The sequence below is a fragment of the Lycorma delicatula genome, chromosome 6 (genome assembly GCF_047948215.1).
Source record: "Lycorma delicatula isolate Av1 chromosome 6, ASM4794821v1, whole genome shotgun sequence".
In the NCBI taxonomy this organism is placed as follows: Eukaryota; Metazoa; Arthropoda; class Insecta; order Hemiptera; family Fulgoridae; genus Lycorma; species Lycorma delicatula.
In genome coordinates, this window is record NC_134460.1 from 129,022,368 (window position 1) to 129,047,053 (window position 24,686).

Genomic DNA, 24,686 nt, shown 5'->3' on the forward strand with positions numbered 1-24,686 from the left:
TTGAGGGAAGTCAAAAGGTCAAGAAATATAAATATAAACTCAAAAATAAAACATACTTTATAATTATAATAACCTTGCAGGAAAACTTGCTTATATTAACATAACCCTACGGTATGAAAATTTTCCAAATAATAATTATTGGTGAAGTAGAAGAGCTTTTTTAATAAATTATGCAACGAATTTCTTTCTTTATAATCTATCATCACAAGAAAAAAAATCTGATGTGGACACCACATGACTTTCTATTAAATTACATATACACATTTTTTTAAAATGAAAAGTACATAAAATTTTATTTCATTAATTACTTCTGATATTTTTTAATTGTTATTATTGAATTATCATTTATCGTAAAATGTTTTTACAATCGGAAGTTAATAATTATTAATAAATCAATATGAAGTCTGATATGGAACCGATTTGCCTTCCCCTTAATCAAAATATTTCATTAATTAAAATTTTATTTGGCGATAACTCTGAAACCAATGAAAATAAGTACCACTTATGATATCGTTGAAAAGCTCTCAATGAGAGCTTATTACTGCAGATAAGAAAAATTCCACAATCCAAATGCATTTGGATTTTGTAGTTATTTGGTTCAGTCGATTGCAATCAAAAAAGGGAGGTGCACAACTAGATGTTACAGCAGTCCTAAATCCAAACTTTCAACATCCTACGGCTAATCGTTTTTTATTTATGCGAAATACATTCGTACATACAGACTTCACGGCGAAACTAGTCAAAATGGATTCAGGGATGGTCAATATGGATATTTCCGTTGAAATCTGAAAATCAAAATTTTTCGCGATCCCAATACTTCCTTTACTTACAAGTATGTTTTTGATGATTACAGAACTGATCCAACTAAACCGTAAAGTTATCTTCTCGACTAAACCGTAAGTTAAATTATCTTTTCTTTTTCTTACTAAGAATGCAGATTTGACAGTTTTAGTGCAAGTAGATTTTTTTACCACTAGATACGTACATTAGAACAATATAAAACATAGTTTGGTTAAATACGACATCCAGATTGGTATAATTTTTCATTATAGGTTTTTTCGGTAGTCTAAATATATTTAGTTGAACTTTAACATTTTAAAGGTAAACGGTAACTACATCAGAGAAAAAAAAATTATTACTAATAAAATATATTTAAAACATTTTTTTATAAATAATTAATATTAAAAATTTAAATAAGCATTTTGTAATGATATTAACTCTGATACACAAAATTTCTTAAACATGTAATCATATTTTATCTTTGTTAAAAGTATATGTGCTTAAAATCTTATTTATTTTACAGATTGTTAAAAACACGAGAAAAGTCAAAACTTTATATGTTTTCTTAAGGGCATATTTATATGTTTGTTTTCAACAAATTAAAAAAAAACTGTGATTGGTAAAAGTGCATTAGATATTCAAGAAATCAATTGAAAATTTTTGTAATAACGATTTTACACAAAGAAAATAATGAAAATTTGTAAAATTGCATTTTAATAACAATTACACGACTGAATACAATTTAAACTGTTAAAATTGAAGAAGACAGATTTGATAATAATTCATTTATAATATGAGAAAGGCAAAAGCAGAATATATATAAAACAGGACTTGTAAGTACGTGAATATATATATATATGAGATAATATAATGTTAGACATTGCTTTGCCACTTGCCGTTTCAACGGCTTGCTAAATCAAATTTGTCGTTGACATGGGAGGAAAAGCAAAAGGGTAGGTAGTAAGATGTATATATATATATATATATATATGCGTATGTATTTATGTACGTACAAGTACGTAGAGAAGACTGAGGAGGCAGTTTATTGCAAATGGAATCCAGCAAGATGAAATCAGCACCCACCCATCCCATTTCGCCCGACACCACTCTTGCACCATCATCACCATACCAATTTAACACCCTGCTACAGCATGCATGGACTCATATGCATTAGCTGTAGACACATCCTTTACTCCCGTCTCTTCTGCTCTCTTTACAACACCCTACTATATTCTATTGTTTTAATAGTGACAGTCAATTCCATTCATTCTAAATGAGGTGTTTTTATTGTTATGTTTATAGATATTAAATATTCCTCTTATTTTTATTGATAATTCAAAACGAAATTACATTTATAGTTTATAAAAAATACAAAAGTAAAGTTTTATTATAATAGAGATTGGGGAGAAAGTATTGATCAAAATAAATATATAATCTGATGTATCATTCAATTGACCCTCCTTACATAATTCCCTTCACAGCCTTCGAATGGTATTTCTAAACATTAATATTTTTATTATAAATAAGATTTAAACATATATATATATATATACGGTGTTAATATATCTTGCATCAATTTTTATTTTACAAAATTTTTATGAAGAGTTTATTTTAACTATTTCATAAAAAATTAGAAGTATATATAAATATATATTTAATAAAATATAACATCTCTGGACATATATATTTTTAAAAATTACACTGCACGTCATTTTTAACAAAATTATCGAAAATAATTAATATGAGAATTTCTTGTTACACTATTACAATATGATAAAATCATAATTACAAGATATAGTGAAATAATTTTTTTTTTAAAGTTGAATTCAAATTTGAATTTTCTTAAAAATAGTTCATGTTATTTTTTACGTAATTTTTATTAAAAACGTATTAAATTTCCGGAAAATATTTTTAACCATCTTTAGGCAATTTTCTTGAAATAATATTGAAAAAATAATAATCTCATTACAAAGAACATTAAATTATCAGCTCTATTTTTTCCCCTATTCTTGGCAAGAAGGAATTTATAATAGCTTCTATAATAAGAAAAAAAATTAAGCAATGAGGACCTCGGCACCAATTTGGGATTTTTGTGTAACCACTGAAGAGGAAAATAATCCCAAGAGAAAAATCTACAAGCAGAATGGAGAATAATAATCAAAATAAGTCCCTAAATATTTGTCACGGATCCAATACGCGTATAGCAAAAACCACAGAAACTTATACCGGAGGAAAGAACGTATTCCTTGAAAAGAAAGAACAGAGCAAATCACAATCCAGTAGAGCAAAGGAGGGATGACGATTTATCCACATTTAGAGATCGTAAATCAAAATACAATCTAGCCTCACGGTCTGGATGGGGATCCATCCCTCTCAAAATCCTTGGAAGATAGGGATATCATTACCCAGAATGAGAGTAGCACTTTAATAATAAATTATTTTCCATCAAGTTTTAAATATTTGATACAAGAAACTTCTTTTCCACCAGGCAATAAAGAGCTACTAGGAATGAGTCTTACGTGTCCTTAAACTCTTAACTATCCTCAGAATTGTGATGCACGGAAGTATTACAATATTTGTATAATATAGTCATAGAATTATATTATATAAATCATTCAGTTAAATATCCGAAAAAGTAGGTTCGGTATCCACATAAATATTTATGTTTTTTTTTTTTGGTAACTGCCCATTTTGAAGGCAGTTCCAATTTGATGATCCTAAAGTAAAAATCTGATGAGGATACCACATGACTTCCTTATACGCCTAATAAAGTACATACTCGTATACACTTATTTTATAATGACACGTGCATAAAATATTATTTCATTAATAACTTCTGATATTTTTTAATATATTTTTTTTTTTACTGTTATTATTGATTTTTATTTATAGAATTTTTTTTACAATCAGAGATAAATAATTATTAATAAATCAATATATTTAAATTTTAAAAAAAGTTGAAAAAAGAAAAAGAAGATGAAATCTGGTTCGAACCGATGTGCCTTCCCCTTGTAAGATCCAAATATTTCATTAATTAAAATTTTATTTGCCTAAACCTCTGGAACCAATGAAAATAATTGCCACTTATATTTTTGAAAAGCTCTTAATGAGGGCTTATTACTGCAGTTAATAAAAATCCAAAATCCAAACTTTTTCGATTTTCGGCCTTTTTGGACACTTTTGGTTCAATCGATTGCAATCAAAACAGGAGGTAGGTACATAACTAGATGTTACAAAAGTCCTAAATCCAAAATTTGAACATCCTACAGATAATCGTTTTTTAGTTATTTTACATATATACGTACGTTCAGACATCACGCCGAAACTTCGTACAAGGAAATAAAAATTACACCATGTCTACCAGTGTAGAATGGTTTTCACATAATGCTTTATAATTTTTTATTTATTAGATTAATAATAATTATTTTTTGGAAGTTATAAAAAGATTTCTTGATATTTTAGAAATAAAACTAATTTTATTCTATTTTTAAAATCCGAGAAAACAAACTACGAAAATTATTTATGTAAAATAAAAAAAAGATATACATTAATGAGAGAACATTAACCAAAAATGTTATTTTAACGTTAACGTCCAATATTAATTGATTTTTAAAAAGAAGAGCCGATCTTCGTGGTGGAATGGTAGCGTTTCAGCCTTTCATTTTGAGATACTGGGTTCGATACCCAGTAGGCATAGGATTTTTCATATGTTACACATTTCCATTCTCAATGGGCAAAATGACCAAACCAGCTAATACCCTTTATCTCAAAAAAAAAAGAAAAAAGGAATTACTCCATGATTATCACAAAGTTAATCAAGAAGAAAGCTTAACAATCAGGTATCTCTGTTTTGAAGCTATAATTGTTTATTTTTTATAATTATATTAAAATAATTACTACTTAACATTTATTAGTTAATTACGTAACATACTTAAATATATTATCTCATTTAAAAATGATATTTTGATTCTTATGCACGTAAGAATTTATGTTAAGTTAGGTAGGTTATAAAGAAAATAAGGCGATTGTGTGTACGTCTACTCCGTGCTCTTGACGAGAGTTTATTGCAAATAGAATCCCAGATGAAATCAGGCTCATCTTTACCCTTCTGTTGCTGGAATTGCTTACATAAATTAGCTTTTATTGCATTGTATCCTTATTCATTCATTGTTTTGATACTGAATATAATAGTAAAGGTACATTATCCAGCGTTAACTATACCGACTGAATGAAATTAACATTTATAAGACGATTAAGAAATAATCTTAAAATACTATTCAAACAGTAAAATAAAGCTGGATAAAAACACCAATTTAATAATTAATTAAAGTATACCCTCTACATCCTACATCCCCAACAATTTGTTTTACATACTCCAAACGTGGCCTGCCTACACAATTTTTCCCTTCTACCTGTCCTTCCAATATTAAAGCGACTATTCCAGGATGCCTTAGTATATGGTCTGTCTCTTCTTTTAACTACATTTTTCCAAATGCTTCTTTCTTCATCTATTTGCCGCAATACCTCTTCATTTGTCACTTTATCCACCCATCTGATTTTTAACATTCTCCTGTAGCACCACATTTCAAAAGCTTCTAATATTTTCTTCTCAGATACTCCGATTGTCCAAGTTTCACTTCCATATAAAGCGACACTCCAAACATACACTTTCAAAAATCTTTTCCTGACATTTAAATTAATTTTTGATGTAAACAAATTATATTTCTTACTGAAGGCTCGTTTAGCTTGTGCTATTCGGCATTTTATATCGCTCCTGCTTCGTCCATCTTTAGTAATTTTACTTCCCAAATAACAAAATTCTTCTACCTCCATAATCTTTTCTCCTCCTATTTTCACATTCAGCGGTCCATCTTTGTTATTTCTACTACATTTCATTACTTTTGTTTTGTTCTTGTTTATTTTCGTGCGATAGTTTTTGCGTAGGACTTCATCTATGCCGTATTTTTAAAAATATTAATCTTATTTAAAAAAAAATTGGTGTCCTTCCTTGTTAAAATGTTAGTACATTAATTATTTGAGAGCACTTAAGAAAATTAGACTGGAAGAAAAAGGTGTAACGATTGGCGTCCAAGGTTTTATCACTTCTCACTATGAAACTTTTCAATGTACGGATCATATGTTTTTAAATATTATGTGAAAAATGATATTTGTTCAAACCTCGAAAATTTAAAAAGTTTTACGGCAATTACTTCAGCAAGAACTAGATGAAAAATAATATCAAAGAATTTTAATATACATTTTTGAATAGACTAATACCTACATTTTTAAAACTGTTTTGAAGTAAACAGAAAATATTTAAATAGATTTTAGAAATTAAAAATTTCTAATTAGAGAAAGTTTTTACTAATTTATATATTTATTACATTAATAAATCAATATTATTATTTTTTTCTTAATAAAATGACTTCTGATAGAATTGTTTAAAAAAAAAATGAAGAGTAAAAAAAAGACATGACATTATTTTAAACTTATTTATTTTATAAAAATACATTTATTATCCTACAATATTTAATAATAATTATTTAGTTTTACTACAAAATATTACATAAAATAAATGAAAAAAGCTATAAATAGAATATTTTCACGACTGAGAACGAGTTATGTTTAGAAGAAGTTATGATTCTTAGAAAAAAAACGATGCATTCTAGCAAAAATGAAATAATTGATAAAAAGCATTAGGCTTTATAAAATACTAATACTAGGTATTATAAATTTATAAAATACTAGATAATTTAAGACTATTGTTGTAATAAAGATTTAAAATTTAATTTAAAAGTTATTCATTTTTTTTTTAATTGATTAAAAAAAATTGATTGATCAAAAAATAAATGTAAAAAGTAAGTTGTTTAATAATTACAACTTACCGGAGTAATTTTGCCAAAAGGCGGCCCCAGAATTTATTAAATCGAGGCCTGAATAATTCCACTGTTTATCTTCGGGTGCAGGTGGACCAGGTGGACGTTGTTGGGGTGGATACGCAGGACTTTCCGCAGATTCACTCCCACCGCCGCCGCCGCCACCGCCTCCACCACCACCTCCTTGGCTAACTCGGCTACCAGAACCTTGATTTGCTTGTTGTTGTTGTTCCGAAGCAGGCCCCGAATTTTCTAAAAAAAAAAAAAGTATACATAAATTATTTTATAAATATAGAGTATATGTAATTTCAATTTTACAAAAAAAAAAACAACAAATAATAATAATTTATTATAGAAACGAAATGATATATCAGTCACACAACACAAGGAATATTAATGGAGTAAGGTTAGTATTTTTAGAAGTGGGTGTCCTTCACTTTTTCTATAAATTAAATAAATATTGTTTTTGTTATATAACAGATTTAGCCCACTGAATTGGTATAGTAGTAAACTCGTCGCATATCATTTATTTAACAGCTGATATTCGAAACCGATGGTTATGAGATTCAAATCCTAGTTAAAAGTTAGTTACGGATTTGAATAATAGACGGTGGATACCGGTGTACGTTGGTTTTTGGGGTTCAAATAACCATTCATCTTAGGAATGGTCAGCCTGAGTCTATACAAGACTACACCTTATTTACATATCATACGTACCATCCTCATTTCATTGGGCCATGGGCCATGAGATCTTCATGTAATCTTACTGTTTACTAGTTTAACAGATTGCAACGTACACACATTAGGTATAAAATAAAATAATTGGATTTAGAAATATTTTTTAAAAATTAACAAATTATCTAAAGGTGAAATTTTAAATACGAATAAAATATATTAGCAAATTATTTTTTTTAATCTCATTTTATCATACTTAACCTAACCTTTAATTGTTTCTAAATAATTTCTTGGCACGCAAAATATAATTATAATGAAAAAAGTAAGTGATAAAGATCAGAACTGTTTGAGATAAACGAAGAAATTTCCTGATTTTCAGTTAATTCTAAACTTTCCAATCGTTATTCTTTTTTAAAAAAAATATGTTTCAAGAATTATTTAGGTAAATTATTATTGGCAATATTATGAAATCAAAGATTATTCTAATAAAGAATAAATAATTTTTTATTAAAATTTATGTTTGTGATTTAATTTTAAAAACATATGCCAATCTATTTTAAGTTAAAATTCCACTTAAGTGATTAAAGCAGAATTAGAGTTATAATGCAGGATTATTTCATTTATATGTCTATTTGTACAAATTTTCTGTTAATTTTGCTAATATTTTTTGTTATTAATATTTCGCTTAAACATCACAATTGAAATTAATGTAATTTTAAAAATTAAATGTATTTATTTAAAAAACAAGAAGTATATTGAAATACAGATAATTTGTATATCTTCTACGTTGCATTTAATGAATGAATAAATATTAAAAAAAAACCTTTTGGAATGCCGGAATGAGGAACGACCTAAACAATAAGAAAGTGTGATAAATACAATAAAGAAAAGTTCCTTCGTTATAAGCAAAAACAGAAACAGGAAGCACAGTCATTAATGTATAACTAAAATAAAATAAATTCCAAAATGAAATAAAGTCCTAGGGTTAAGACTCTGTTCGATCAAGTTTTATAAACAAGAATTTTAAATACTATCAAATGACAGCTTAATTTATATATTACATCATTTATCATTAATTATTATTCATAAATTACACCTTTACTAATTAATAAGCTACAAAACTCCGATTTTAATAGCTATAAAAATAATTAAAAAGTAGGTATAAAAATCAGAAACTAAATATTTAATAATATAAATTTAAAAAAACAGATTTTATTAGTATATGATAAATATCAATTTTTTATTTATTTGTAGAATAATAGATTAATATATTTAAAAAAATATATTTTTAAAACTGAAAGACGAATTATAATCATATTTAATTCTTCTATCAGTTTTACAGTGTATTCTAAGAAAACTAAATCTGATAAAAAAATTATAAAAATGGTACATATTCTCGTATAAAAAGTGATAAGTATATATAAAAAAATCACGTAGGAAGATTAGGTTTATAATTTTCTTAAAAAAAGAACGTTTACTTACGCCATGTTTTTAATATTGAATTAAAAAAGGTATTTGTAAAAGTAAACATTCTTTCGATATATCATATATGTAATTATATAAGAACAAACATCAATGAAGTAAGATAGGTTATATAACATACAAGATTCTAAACCACAAAACACAAGATGTAATACGGAAAAGAAAGAAAGTAAAAGAGAAAGGGGGAAAAGAAAGGAATATGTAGAGATGGATGGGTGATAAATTTTAAAGGGATAGAATTTTAAGCGAAAAGGTGGAGGGATACGCTGAAGAGAGCGTGCTCTGAAGGTTCCTATGGAGATTAAACGTTAATACCTGAAGACTTCCAAATTAATGGAACAGAGACGATGATTTTCATCTAGTTGATAATTGGTACCAGAAACAGAGCACATATTCTCTGAGTATACATCTCTCATTTTCTTTATCACCCCCTCTTTCTCTAACTATCCCTCTTACTGTTTGTATTGAATAATTACTTTCCCTACCTGACCGACAATATCTATGAACCCTTCTTTACTACTACATCAAAAATCGACCGATTCAATCAACGCTTATATCTATTAAATTATGTAACATTTCAATAACCGAAATATTAATTTCACAACGAAGAAAAGAAATAATGAACAATCATCATTAATCTTAAAACTTACTTTCCTTTCTCTTAAAATAACAAATTCTGTATTGGGAAAAGATTCATCGATGAAAAGGTGAAATTTAACAATAAATATTTCTGTTTTGAAGGAAGATTAAAAATTGTGGTTTTTTAACTAGTATTTGTTTCATCTATAATAACAGGTGAGTCACGATGATTTATTGTTATTATTATACTATTTTAATATAATATTTAATTTAGGGAAAGTATTTTTTTAGCGATTAGATAATCAATTTTAATTAAAAAATAATAATATCATTTACGTTGTTTTATAATCATAAACAAAATATATTTTTCAACAAGTTGATACGTTTATAGATGTAATTTTATTTAATTTTTTATAAAAAAAAATCATAACTATAAAAATAAATATTTATCTATCTTATTTGTACATTATAGAATTTAATTAATAATGTATCGAAAAAATTTGATTTAAAATAAATGTTCTACTATTAATTACATTTTTAAACAAAGTTAATAATTTTCAAAAGAATATTTACAAGTTATTTAAAAAAAAAAAACAATTTAGCGAAGTACAAGGTAAGGAAAGTATCGTTTAAAATTTTTCAAAGTTTAATTTTTCAAAATTTTTGATAAAATGATTTTTAATAAAAAGATTTTTGTTATGTTCGTTTGTTTATTGCATGAATTTAAAAACAATTTTAATCAAACTAATTAAAAATTATCTCTCCGTATTTAAAGTACCTCAGAAAAAATCGGAAGTTCAATTAAAAATTAATTTAAAAAAGTATTCATATGAATCTGACAAAACATTAACATTTTAAACTAGATTTATAACTAATTTTTCCATATATTTTTTCAGAACTTTGAAAATAGTCTGAAAAAATGATTTTCTTTGGTAATATTGTAAGAATTATAAAAAAAAGAATCTTCTTTTTCAGTGTAAAAACCTTTATAATAACGAATTATTTACCATCATTATGAAAAAATGGATCATAAAATAAGAAAAAGATGTTTCATATTATATGGTGACGTCTATTTAATGGATGAATGTAGACTTTAAAACAAATATTTAATATTTTTAAAAAAAGGAAATCAAAAAAAAAAACAACCAAAAAAGTTGAAAAATCTATTAAATATTTCCAAAAAAATAGACATTCTTCCAGAAAGCTAGTGAATGAATTTAAATTTTCAGAAAAACAGAAATTTTCAGACTGATTAAAGGAAAGAAAAGTTGGAGAAATAATAAAAGGATTTTTAAAAAGAAAGAAGTCATAACTGAGGTGATTATTAGGAGGTTCGATTGCAAAAAATAATTATTTTAGAAATTTTAATCTGTGAAATTAAACATAATTACGATTTCGAGTTTTGCAACAAAATTTCATTAAGAAAAATTTATCAACAGTTTCAGAGTTCTTATATATGTAGACACATACACTTTCAAAAAATTTCATATCTGGAGATAGTAAAATTAAAAAGGTATTTCTTTTACTTAAAAATAAACTTTATGCTTAAAAAACTAATAAGATGATTTGCTTAATATCTGAAAAATTTAAACGATGAAAGCATGTGAAAGTAAAAGTTTATTATCTATCTATAATAAACTGGGAGGGGAAATGCACACATTTTAAGGATAGCTTCAGATAACCCCAACAACCCCTACCGTTTTTAGTCTACTAACCAAAACATTAATCGCCCTTCTTTTTCAGAATATTATTTTTCTAGAAATTTTAAGCAACTAAGCCCAATTATAGGAAGACTAAGTGTCAAGTTACCAAATAAAAAACAAAAATTCAACGCTATAAAATAGGAAGAAATCAGTATGTCCTAAATTGTTTTTGGCTTTAATTAAAATCAAAAATTTACAGCTAAATTTACTTTAATATTGACATTAAAATCCAGCCAAACGTGTTGATATGTCTTATATTGTAAGTAATATCTTGATATCACAGTACTCTTATTATCGTGATTGTTAGTGATCAATTAATCACAGATGATACAATCGTCAATAATGATGGTTTATATCGCCGGTTGACTCTGGCTAGCCCCTCTTAATTATCCGTTAACTCATGACCAAACAGAATAGGATTTTTTTGGCAAACTCTTACCCAAACAGGTTGAGAGGATTTTTCAAAAATACATAAAATTTTTGATTTCAGTAGAGAGATGTTTATACTGATTTTGGAATTTCTATGATTTTTACTTCCTTGTTCGAAGGGTAGTACTGTGATCGCGAAAAATGTCGGTTTTTAACGGAAATATCCAGGGATAGTCAAATCCCTGAATCCATTTTGACTAGTTCGGCGTAACGTCTGTACGTATGTATGTATGTACGTATATATCACGCATAATTCAAGAACAATGAGCCGTAGCATGTTGAAATTTTGGATTTAGGAATGTTGTAACATCTAGTTTGTCACCTTCCACTTTGATTCCAATCGACTGAACCAAAAGTGTCCAAAAAAGCCCAAAATCCAAAAAGGTTTGAATTTCGAACTTTTTCTTAACTGTAGTAATAAACTCTTATTGAGAGCTTTTCAACGATATATTATAATTGGCATAATAATTATCACTGGTTCCAGAGTTATAGCAAAATAAACATTTAAGTAATGAAATATTTGGATTTACAACGGAAGATACATCGGTTCGAGTCAGACTTCATCTCCTTTTCCTTTTTTTAAATTTAAATATATTGATTTATTAATAATTATTAACCAGTGATTGTAAAAAATGTTTTACAATAAATACTAATTCAATAATAACAATAAAAAAATATATATGGAAAAAATCAAAAGTTATTAGTGAAATAAAATATTATGTCCTTTTAAAAATGTCTATATGTAATTTAATAGACATTATTAGATTTGTGTATATGTAATAAATAGATTTGGTGAAACACCTGATTATTTAATATTAATTGAAAATTATAATTTAGAAACATATTATTTCTGAATTTTCTACTATAATTTCTGTTTAATTTTATCTACATTAAAGTTAACTAGATAGTGATTAAAAAAATACACTTACAAGAACAACATATACACTGAGCCATACGTGCCGATCTTTGATAAATTGCAAAAAATTCTTATCTTTTAATTCATTGCTTCTCTGATACTGTCGGACAATATTCTGTGTAAGTCAGAGTTGATCATTATTTCGTTTCGCCAATCATTTAATCGCTCTTTGGCTTGATATAATTCTCCTGATCTTAATTTCTGTATTTCTTAATTTCTCTAGTTTCATATTTTCTCTTCTTTATATTCATCATCCTCTGTTAATCTATTTACTCTTTCCTTGCTCTTAACGTTTTCTTCCTCTTTATATTTATCAACTTCTCTTAATCTTTTTATTTTTTAATAGTTTGCAACATTTTCTTCCTGTTTATTGTTTTTGATTTGCAACATTTTCTTTCTTTTTTCATTTTAATTTTATTTTTTATTTTTCAAATTTAAATTTGTTGATTTATTAATCAATACTAACTTCTGATCGTAAAAAAAATTACAATAAATAATAATTCAATAATAGTAAAAAAATATGGAAAAATATCAGAAGTTATTAGTGAAATAACATTTTATGTACTTTTAAAAATGTGAATAGGTAATTTAATAGGCGTACAAGGAAGTATGTGGTGTCCACATAAACTTCTTTTAGATTATAAAGTATTGTGACAGTTTTCTCATCATTTTTGAGCATTTTGCTTATAATATTTATTTTACTGCATTTGAAAATGAACTTAAGTAATCAATCGTGAAAATATTGGAATCATGTTATTGTCAAAAGCTTCTCATTGAACTTCCACGGGTTTTTTTTCTTTATAGATTCTTGATACTACTAGTTCTTCTCAGTAATTTAAAAATAATGTGAATATTTTGAGCTATTCAGCCATACGATATTTTGCAATAGTAAATACCTAACAGAAACAAATTAACCTCTTAAGTATCATTAAATAATGTTTTGAAATTGGAATTTTTATAAATTCCTTGTAATGAGAAACTATATAATACAAATAGAGGAGAAAATAGATTTTCTGTTACACATTAAGTACGTACGTTATGATAGAAATTCAGAGAAAGGTGAAATATTTTCAAAAGAAAACAAGCGAAAATAAATCTTGATTTAAACAATAATTTTGAGTTAGTAAGATTAACTTCCTTCGATATTACCAATAAATAAAGTCTATAGTAACCAGTGTTATTAAGTTATGTAATATTTGTGGTTAAGATGATGACGGCGAAATGTTATAAGTTAGAAGTTGTAAGTTGGTAGCAAGATATCAAGAACAGACATCGTAATGGGATCATAACTGATAGTCAAACTTGGTTGGCAGGATCAATTATCCATGTTGAATCTCGCTGTTAGGTTTTGCTATACCCTCTCGATAATCTTAGTTCCACTTTCATCTGACAACCGACAGCAAGGAAAGATATAGATCGAGAGAGCGCACAAGTGAGAGAGAGAGTGAGAGAGAGAAGAGAGAGAGAGAGAGAGAGAAAGAGAGTTATATCTGACACGAGCCGAATTGAGCGACTGTTTTCATTAACGGAAAAACCGACAACGGATGCCAAGATTATGAAAAGGGGAAGGAATTCAACGTAGAAACAGCGTAGAAACTCAACTGCTTTACAACTGACAAGTATATTAGAGAGCTTATCAAATGCAAACATTGGTGTTGACAGCAGTGACATAAGATTGTAAATGATTACGGCAAAAAGCAAAGACTTACAGATTACATATGATGTATTACATTAAGAAAATATAAGAAGAAAAATAATTGAAAAATATTATATCTAAATAAGTAATTTAATACGAGAAAAACAAAAATAAAATTTTATATAAATCTTTTAATTTTATTATAAACGAAGTCATTTATTTATGAAGAAAGTGGATCTTCAAACTTCCACAGAAACTGTACGAAAACGTAATAAAAAAGTGAAATCACAAGTAAAAATACGACACCCCTACTTTAAGAATCGAATTCGGTTTCAACTCTATTAACCAGTACTAATGCATTACCAAGAGACACAGGTTAACTTAACGTTAATTCATAATTTCTTATTAAAAAAAACCATATAATTTTTTAAAATTAAAAATAAGAAATTTGAGATATAAAAAAAATTTTACCCGATAGAAGTCTAAGTGCTTCTGGAGGTGCACCAGATGCCTTAAGAGCTTCTTCAAGTTGTGCCCGACGTTTCATTTCTAGTTCCAATTGATCTTGGAGTCGTCTCCTTGCTTTCCTCTCCTTTTTCAACCTTTTCTGGTAAAGTACTGAAACAAGAAATCAAAATAATAATTTTTTGTAAGGGGAATCTTCTAGTAATAATAATATAAATTATAAAATTGCCTAAGAAAAAAACGATTAACAAAAAAAATACAAGTTAGTCATAACAAATTATCAGTCCAATCAATTAATTTTAAATATAAACATTACGCAGTATCTTTTTAAAATTTTTATTTCACTTCATTGATGTAGAACAAGAAGTAATCCAAAACTATGAAAATAATTGCCTTGATTTTAACAAATAGAAAATGTATTTAAGATTTATAAAAAGAAATATTAAATTATTTTTCAGTAAAAAAAGATGTGTTTACCATATAAAAAATTAGTGTCTTAATGAAAGTAAATGTGTTAATTTAAGGTAAGCGAGTAAAAAGTAGCTATGACGGTTTTATATTAAAAAAATATCTCACACTTCACCAATAAGGAGAGATATTAAAATTTATTCTCTGCTTAGATTACCGTATGAAAATTATTTTCTACAATAAACTACAATGTTTAATTGACAACAATACACAGGACTATTTGTGTTGAAAATGTTTTTCAAAACGTGTTATCAAAACATGTAACCAACAACATTGACATTGAAGTAAATGTAGAATATAATAAAGAAACACAGTTGCACATACAGCCATCAGTAAAGTTCTCAGTTTCATTACATTACAAAAAAAAATATATAAGATTGCCATTTTACATTTATTCGCTTAATACTCAAGGATCTTTAGTAAAACAGTAATAACAAAAGTAATAATCATAATAATATCAATTGCAAATCTTTCCTTTGGTTACAAAGGGACTTGAATAAGATCGAATGATGTAAAAGGACACAAGTAGGTGGAGAGAACATTTGCGTAAGGGCTAGACAGGCTTTCAAAAAGCTAATCCTCCTTTTTCCTTTTTCACTCGCTCTCCTACTACATTATAGCTACAACCCCTCTTCCTATATACATATATATGTATAATATCAAAAGACAGAGTTAATAAACTGGCACAATGGGCGCCAAGCTGCCCGGGGCTTCGAAATGGATAGAAGTTATCTTTATTTTTCTTTCTTTTTTGTTAAAGAGCCAATTCAACAGTTATAATGGCAACCCGGACAAATTGGATTTGTAAAACGATTTGCATTATTTAAATAAAGTAGAAATGGAATCCGGAATGAACGTCGAAATGAATGAATAATGCTATATACATCGCTTTCTTCATCTAAAGAGAAACGAAAAAAGAAAAATAAAGGTCGACGCCATCAAAATCTACACATTACATTAATATGAGGTCGCAGTCCTGTATAGTTGACTGTGTTTAGTGAATGATCTTTCTACAACAACCCTCCTGATTCTTATTCCAATATCATTCTGTCTCATTTTTTTTTCTATTTTTTTTCTCGCTTACTTCACTCTCATTTTGCTTTCCCTTGCCACAAGGGAGTACTAATACATGGTGCATAAAAAGTTTGTTAAATAACCCTAAACGTTGATATAAAATGTAATTTAAACAAATTAATTTTTAATTTACATTCACTTAAAAATAATTAATAAAAAACTAAATAAATGTTTTTTGAACTTCTATGGTGTGTGTGTGTCCGCGAACGTGTAATGTGTATTTCAATTTAAACTTGAACATTCCAGAAATATTTTTAAATGATCCAAAATTAATAGACTTAATATAAGGTGTATGTGTTTTAGAAAAAAGCACATACACAAATATCTAATCTATTATAAATAACAAATATTACATTTTAATAAATGTTAAAATATTACATATTTAAAATATTAGGTTATTTTAACAAATATTACACATTGGAAAGCTTAATTATTTTCACATCATACCAAAAGCTTTCGGATATAAAGCAACATAATAAATATTCATTCCCAATGAGAATAAATTTTTTAAAACAGTAAAAATTTATTTTGTTTAGAAAGGGTATAAGATATCCAGCGATTTAATCCGATAATAATTCTCTACAAATTAGGCTTATTATGCAACAATATATCAGATAGGAAACACGAAATTCCAACCAGACCTGTGTGAATAGGACTTACCCTGAAGGATACATCCGACTTCACAAGTTCCAATATGCACAATTTAGACCTAGTAATGACTTCATCTCTTCAAAATTAACTTGATCCCATTTGATGATTACTGGCATATATATATATGCGCCTCATATAAACGTCGTTGAAAAACACAAAGTAGTTTTGTACAGCAGGTAAAGGAGAAAAGGCAGAAGTTTGTTCCTCCTTGTAGCATAGAAAATTTCGAAATTCCAGAATGTCCATTACGGACATAGTACAGACATTTGACATAGTACGGACATTAGATGACGGACTTAGATGTCCGTAATGGACAATGTCCATTACGGACATCTAAGCTGGACTTAGATAAATGGTTGAGGAAGTCGGATGTTGATTATTTAAGGTCATCGTGTAAAATATTTATACAAGATCACTATCCTGAGCCAGAATGGTCCAATATTTACACTGACGGCACTTAGAGAATTGAGGGTACACTGGAGTTGGTATCTATGGAATTCTTTTCAGTTTTTATTTATCTATAGGACGACATCAAACTTTTTATGGAGAGCTGGAAGCAACTAAATCGCTTTAAAACTAGATTTGCTAGAGTAGGTCAGATCTGAAATTCATAATAAAGTATTGTTTTGCGATTCTAAAACTACTTTCCAAAAGATCTCGTCGTTTTGTCTTCCAATAATATCAAGGATATCTGAAATTAGGCAGTCTGTTGGTAGATTAGGTGAAGGTAACGTTTTATTTATCTTTAAATGTATATAATTTCATATTGAAATTGAAAGAAACAAGAAGGGTGAAACGAGGAACCCGAATAGTGATGACTAAAACACGTAGCTTGTCTTACCACTCTATTAAAAATATTATAAACCGAAGGTTTAAACGGAAGTTTCTAAAATATCTGACAAGTAAGATGGAGGGTAAACAGTATATAGCTCTAATTAATGGTGTGAATATAATTCCCGAAAACCCTCCTCCTTTTCTTTTTCCTGTTTAGCTTCCGATAACTACCGTTTAGATAATACTTAGAGGATGATGTGTATGAGTGTGAATGAAGTGTAGTCTTGTACATTCTCAGTTCAACCATACCTGAGATGTGTGGTTAATTGAAACCCAACCACCAAAGAACACCGGTATCCACGATCTAGTATTCAAATCCGTGCAAAAATAGCTGGCTATACTAGGACTTAAACGCTGGAACTCTCGACTTCCAAATCAGCTGATTTGGGAAGACGCGTTCACCACTAGACCAACCCGGTGGCTCCCGAAAACCCTCCTGGCAGTATTTACGATTACTACGAGTCATGACTGCCTTGCAGAACATCTTTCCAGGATGAAAACCCTCGCATCTTCCGTGTGTGTTATCTGCAGAAGTGAAGGTTCTGTCATGAACTGGGGACATTTTTGAGTATGTAAAGAATTGATTGATTACAAAAAAAAATGTATGATGGAAAATTGTACTGAAAGGCCAGAAATTTAATTACATTATATTAAAAGATTGAGCATTGAATAAATAAATTAACTCTTCTTAGAAGAACCACACTAATCCATGATGACTTAATTACGCAATGGTTGATTTTAATCTTAATAAATCAATTAATAAGTTGATATCCTTCTGTATAAAGGATTTTTCAATAAATTCAGAAAATTATTTTATTTTTTCTCACAAAAAATTTAAATCTGTTGTGCCGGTTTTCTGAGTTAATAAGATTTTACGAATTATAAAAATAAATTTTAAATTAATAAATACAATTTTAGATACTTTATAAATTATGTTTATTTTTTATTAAATATATAGGTCTAATCAATTTTGAGATAATTTATTCAAACAGTGTAATCAGGTTAATAAAATCAGAATCAAAATATATAATTTTTTCATATTTAATATTAAAGACTAATTTAAAAAGATCTTTAACAACAAACATGTTTATTATTTAATAGAAACGTTCTCATTAAACGTTTTTATAAAAAAAAATGTTTTAACCTAGATGTTTACTTAACATATTACAGAAAATTACTGATAAAAAAAGATTTCGTTGGCAATAGATCAAGAAAAAATTAGATCAAAACTGCAAGAATAACTAACATCCATATCACTATGATAATCACCCATACATCATAATCAGTTTTTTCCCCCAAAATATACAGATAAAGATTTTTAATTTGATATAGAAAGTTCTTAAATTGTTATTTTTTATGTACGAGTATTTATTTCCTTAGGCCTCAGTTTTGAAAACGATATCACACCAATTATACGCACTAATAGATTTATTTACAAGAAAAAATAATATAGCAATGTAAAAATTAATTTAATATAAGATTTTATTAATGTTTGTTATTTTTTTAAACGATAAAAATATTTTGTTAAAAAAAGAATATACATTTACTTCTTTCTTTTGAAAGAAAAATACAGTATTATTTATGCATGCAGTCACTCACTATTATATTTTGTAAATATTGTAGCAAAATATATCCACTAAAATGGAGACTCAATGTATTATTCAATAGATATATTGAAGGAAAATTGAAAAAGTCTTTTTTTTTCTTTATAAAAACCCAAGTGAAAAATATGTTTGTTCAATCGTCGTGGATCCCTTTTTTGAAGTCGTCAATGCTATCTTTATTATATATACTAGGATATGTAGGCTTTATAGAATTGGTTGAGAACAAGGCTGGTACAGAGAAGCGCATTTGAATATAGAACGTTTTCAAGTGTCCACTCAAAATTGGATAACCGACACGCGTGCGCGTCACAACCCCTTTTGATAATTTAAAGAAAACATCTTGCCCGTTCAAAAGTACTTACTCTTTTTTAAAAAAAAGTAAATAAAAAGTAAAACAAATAATTTTGTTGACTTTAAATTATCTTTACTAACTCTTACTTTTTTTATCAAAATAAATAGTTTATTTTAATTAATGTTTAGTATGACATTAGTATGACATAGACTGACAAAAACCTTTAGATTTTGTTACATTTAAATTTATTTGCATAGATCTGATTATGAATTTCAAATACAATTAATTTTATAAATTATTCCGTTTTTTTTTTTTTTTTAATTTTGTTATTCATTCATAAAACAATTTCTTTAGTAGTTATCAGAAAAACCTATTTCTTTTTCTATTTAATTAAAAAATCTAATTGAAAATACAAAAACATGATTAAATGTATACGACATCGGATAAAGATAAAATTAAAATATCAATAATAAATATGATTTCAAACCAATGTTAAGTGAGAAAAGTTTAAAATAATACCAAATTCATTTTATAAAATATTATTTCCCTCTTTCATGAATTTATTTTTGAATATCAGGAACGGTTCCATTATGAAAGAATTGTAAAAAAAAAATATTTTTATTTAAGACAAAAACAACTATATTTAGTTTAAATAAATATAGCAACTCCATTAATTACACCTGACTCATTAAAAATTAATTCAAAAATATTCAAAATTATTCGAACATTAATATTCGATAAAAATCGATATCTTTAAGATATTTGATTTCAAGATATACATCGAATATTTTTAAAATTTTATTCTTAAGTAAAATGAGTAGCCAATAAATAAGAAAATACAATACTGAACTGTTGTTCAGTAACTAAACATGTACATACAACGCATAAATTTAAGAATATATCTTGTGAGTGAAATCAAGCAAAGGAAGACGATTGTATTAGTTATAATTAATCAGGTGAGCGAACTAGAGAAATAACGATATTATTAACTTTGTATCATCGACACTAGGGCCATCTGACCTGAGGTTGTAAGGCTCAGTTCCGGTGTTAAATTATATTTGCAGCCAACCGCATTTTATTAAATAAAAAAAAAATCATCTTAAAAATAACGAATATTCAATAAAATAACAGAAAGGAAATAAAATATAATTTAATTGATATCTTAAATAAAACTGTTTAATCTGAGATTATTAAAGTGAATATATCTAGGATAGGTGATAACATATTTTTAAAACAATTTAAGAACTTATAAGTTAGTAATAAACTGAAACATTATTTTAATTATAAAATAATAATAGTAATAATAAAAGATTGTAATTTAAATAATTTGGCACCACTTTCATTATTTTTAATATAACTGTAAAATATTTCATAAAAAATATCATGCTATAAGGTTTAATTATTTTAATAAAATAATATATTTTATTTCAAATTATTATTTTTTCTTTATTTAATAGTGCCAGTTTAATATTATGTCGCCAATGGCCGTACCGCCAACAACAACATTAACAACCACAACAACACAACAGACTTGTCTAGAAGAAAGGGCTGGACCTGAAACAGATAAGATCTAAACTTGGTACTCATAACACGGGTGTAATTATTCCCCCCACTTCCTCACTTTACCATCACCCGGTTACCTCACTTCACCGGTTCCCCTTTTTATACAACTCACATTTACCCCCACTACCGTTTGTTTTATAGGTATATGTATTAGACGTTACAACTGACTCGTCTCCCTTTGTCTTGACGATCAAAAAACCTGTCGAAATGTAAATCAATCCTTCCTATTCAATGTTATTAACTTCTCTATGTTTTTGATGTAGTTTCTTCTTTTTTATTATTTAAAAAAAAATTCTTTTCTATTTTTTTTCCGTTGGCTTTATTTTTATACATAATTGTTATTCATTCTTTATTTTAAACGACGCCCTTCTCCCAATTACTCAACCTATCCAATCAATAAGCTATTAAACCATCTGTAAGAAAAAAAAAATTAAATGAGATGGAAAAGAGCTTTTTTTATTGATATTGTAATTACTGATTCTTTCTTTGGAATACGTATTATTTTCATCTAAATAAAACAAAAACACGATAAATAAATTAAAATGGTAAGAGAAAGACAGTGAATTTAGATAATTCTATCTGAATTAATAAAAATAAAAAATTACGTTTTATTACATAATAAGAAAATTATTTATAATAATTATTGGAAATGAAACATAAGTTAGTGTGTAATTAAAATAGTGTCACTATTACTTTAATGTTTAAAAGGATAGGAAACTTTGTTTGTAGTTTCAGATTATAAACTTTTTTAAATGATGAATTCCCATAACTAAAATTTGGTATATAAGTAAACTGAGTATTAATAAACTATTTAAAAAAAACAATAACCATATTTAGAATAGGTATATCAATGAAAAAAATAATTTTTTTTCATTTAATACTTTTTAAATAAAAACTAGAATAATGTAGGCTTTAAACGATTAAAGAAATAGGTATTGATATTTACTATGGAAGCAAAATATAGATTGTGTTTCGCTAGATAAACCTCCCATGAAGGTAAAAATTGTAATAATGAAAGCAGTTTATTTAATAAAATCAGATTAAATATAATTTATTATTAAATAATGATTTTTAAAAAGAAGAACGAGGGACTGAAAATATATTGATAAAATGTTTGACACAATGTAGAGATTTTTGATGGAAAAGAAAAAAGGAAAAGGATGAAATTTAAGAAGACTTAAAGAAATGCTGAAAGAGAACTTGAAATATCAATTAAATAATCAAAAATTACAGATGGGAAAGAGAAGAAAATTAGAATTAAAAAAAGTGTAAGGAAACGAAGAAGAAAAAGCAAAAATTTTATTATTGTAAATAAAAAAAAAATTCATTAAATATTTAAAAAGAATGTAACACATAAACCACCATTACCTTTAAAGATTATAAAAATTTCTTAGGTTAAACAAATTTTAAAGTAAATTTTTTTAACTATGAAATATTAAAGTCCGAAATTTTGTATATAAACAAAGCTAAATCAGTTATTATCGACTACTACAGAATGCTATACAAACCCCTTACTTTTGCACTGTAAATTTTCATAAACTCATAAAACACTTTTCAGCATATTTAATTAACCCAAAATGTATTTCTTCTCAATATATTAAAAGGAAATTTCTGTGTGATATTCAGTTAAGTTAATACAAAAGAAAAATTAATGGAACAATTTTTCCAAAATGTCGTTTAAAAGGAAAATCATAATGAAAAACAATCTTTGAAATATTACTAGAAGAATTCACGTTTTGAATATTTGAACATTATATTTTGAATTTATGTTTGAAATTTTCATAAAAATAAGAACGAAATATTATATTATGCATTTGATTGAATACTGAAACAGTTTTTCAAACATCTCAAAATGTGCGCCATGGTAACCAAATGACCTGAGAAAAATATTCTGGGTGGATATTTTAATATGAAATGTTCAAATACTAGTATTTTAAAGTGATTCATTCAATTTTCATTTACTTTTAAAACATTAAACCATACTTCATGTATATTTGAAATTTTATATTATTTTACTGTTGCTATTAACATTTCAAAAGAATTACAAATTTCTATATATATTAATGAAATAAAAACCCATTCCTTTACTAATCACATATCTCATTTATGAATCTAGCCTTTACTCTTAACATTGAAAAAAAAAAAAAAAAATATATATTTTGAACGTCATTAAAAACTCTAATAACCCTAGTCACTTTTTATGAAATAAATATCAAGAAAAAAGGATTAAATTGCAACAGGAGATCATTTAAATTAATTTTTTAAGTGGCAATTTAACTACTAAATTTGATTGATGTGTTAGATTTTAAATACTAATATCGAAATTGTTGGTTGGCGTACTAATCAGATATCCAAACAATATATTATATTTAAATATTGGTAATAAATGGTAAAATCTTACATCGGGGAAATGATATCAAGGAATTATAATACAATTTAATAAATGTTGAAATTAAAAATATGAGAATGGAAAATATGGAAAAGTGCATTAAACCAGCTAATCCCGGTAAAAAACAACAAAATTATTAATACATTGAGATAACATGACGGCACCAATTTCTATTACTAGATGTATATTTGTTAGGGTTATAATCGTATAACCCTAATGTACGTACCAGTACAAATATCAGTATTATTAATTACATATCAGGATAATTAATTTGATTTATATAATATTAATACCTTGTTAAAAGATTTTTACCATAATTATTATCCATTTTTACCATATTTATAAAAAAGGATTAGATAAATATTTGGAAAGATTAATATCTGCTAAATAAAATCAATTACAGTATGTAAAAATGTGTATTAAATAATAATAATTTTAAATGCATTTTCACAATAAAAATTAAATAACAAAGACATCATTTTGTTACATCTTTATTGTATTAAAGGATTTTTAAAAAATAATTTAATAAATATAACTTGTTGAATGACCTACTGTAATCCTAAACAGAACTAGATAATATTTCAGTTGATGAATATGGCAGAAATAGGGGGAAATGGTTTGCAATGGATTATATTTTTTTTCCCACCGGAGGGTGACCAGTGTTTTTTTCTCTCCGCTACACATACATACATGTAGGTTCTATATCGTACACAATACAATCAGTCTTTTATCGCTAGCGGAAATAAAAATGTAACCTGATACGGATGTCTCACATATTTCGTTTATGTGTTCACATCAACCCAAAACAATTTCCCTTGTAAAACTGCTAGCTATCAAATCAATTCCCCTATTGCGATTACGTCATACATATATAGATAACATTACAGCGTCCCGTTGGAGAATTACTGACCATAGTTTCCTTTTATTTGAAAAATCGTAAAATTCTACTAGTGATAATTTTGTTTGTGTGTGTGCGCGCGCGCGCGCGCGCGCGCGTGTGTGTGTGTGTGTGTTTATGTTGTTATACATAAAAAAATCAAAAGGGACTTTTGCTTTCATGCTACACAAGTACTGTACTACAAGTTATACGAGCTTAGTCAACTTCTTACTGTTTCTAAACGACCGTAAATATTTCATCTCACGTCTCATAACATGAGGTAATATTTTATATATTTCTTTTAAAGTTGAAATTTATTATAGTATATTTTACTATAAAAAAATTAAAAAATCATTTAAAATAATTTTTTAAATGGTAATTTAACTACTAAAT

The 24,686-nt window shown here is 26.6% G+C and overlaps 1 protein-coding gene across 2 annotated transcripts in view; it reads right to left on the reverse strand.

The window, feature by feature from the left end:
• dac (dachshund family transcription factor) overlaps positions 1-24,686 on the reverse strand; it is a 665,435-nt gene that overhangs the window by 47,806 nt on the left and 592,943 nt on the right. For both annotated transcript variants that reach the window (XM_075369564.1, XM_075369563.1), the window contains exons 10-11: positions 14,548-14,694; positions 6,666-6,908 (exon numbers count right to left, since the gene is read on the reverse strand). In XM_075369564.1, coding sequence (XP_075225679.1) covers positions 6,666-6,908; positions 14,548-14,694 — 390 coding nt within the window. The remainder of the gene's footprint in view (positions 1-6,665; positions 6,909-14,547; positions 14,695-24,686) is intronic.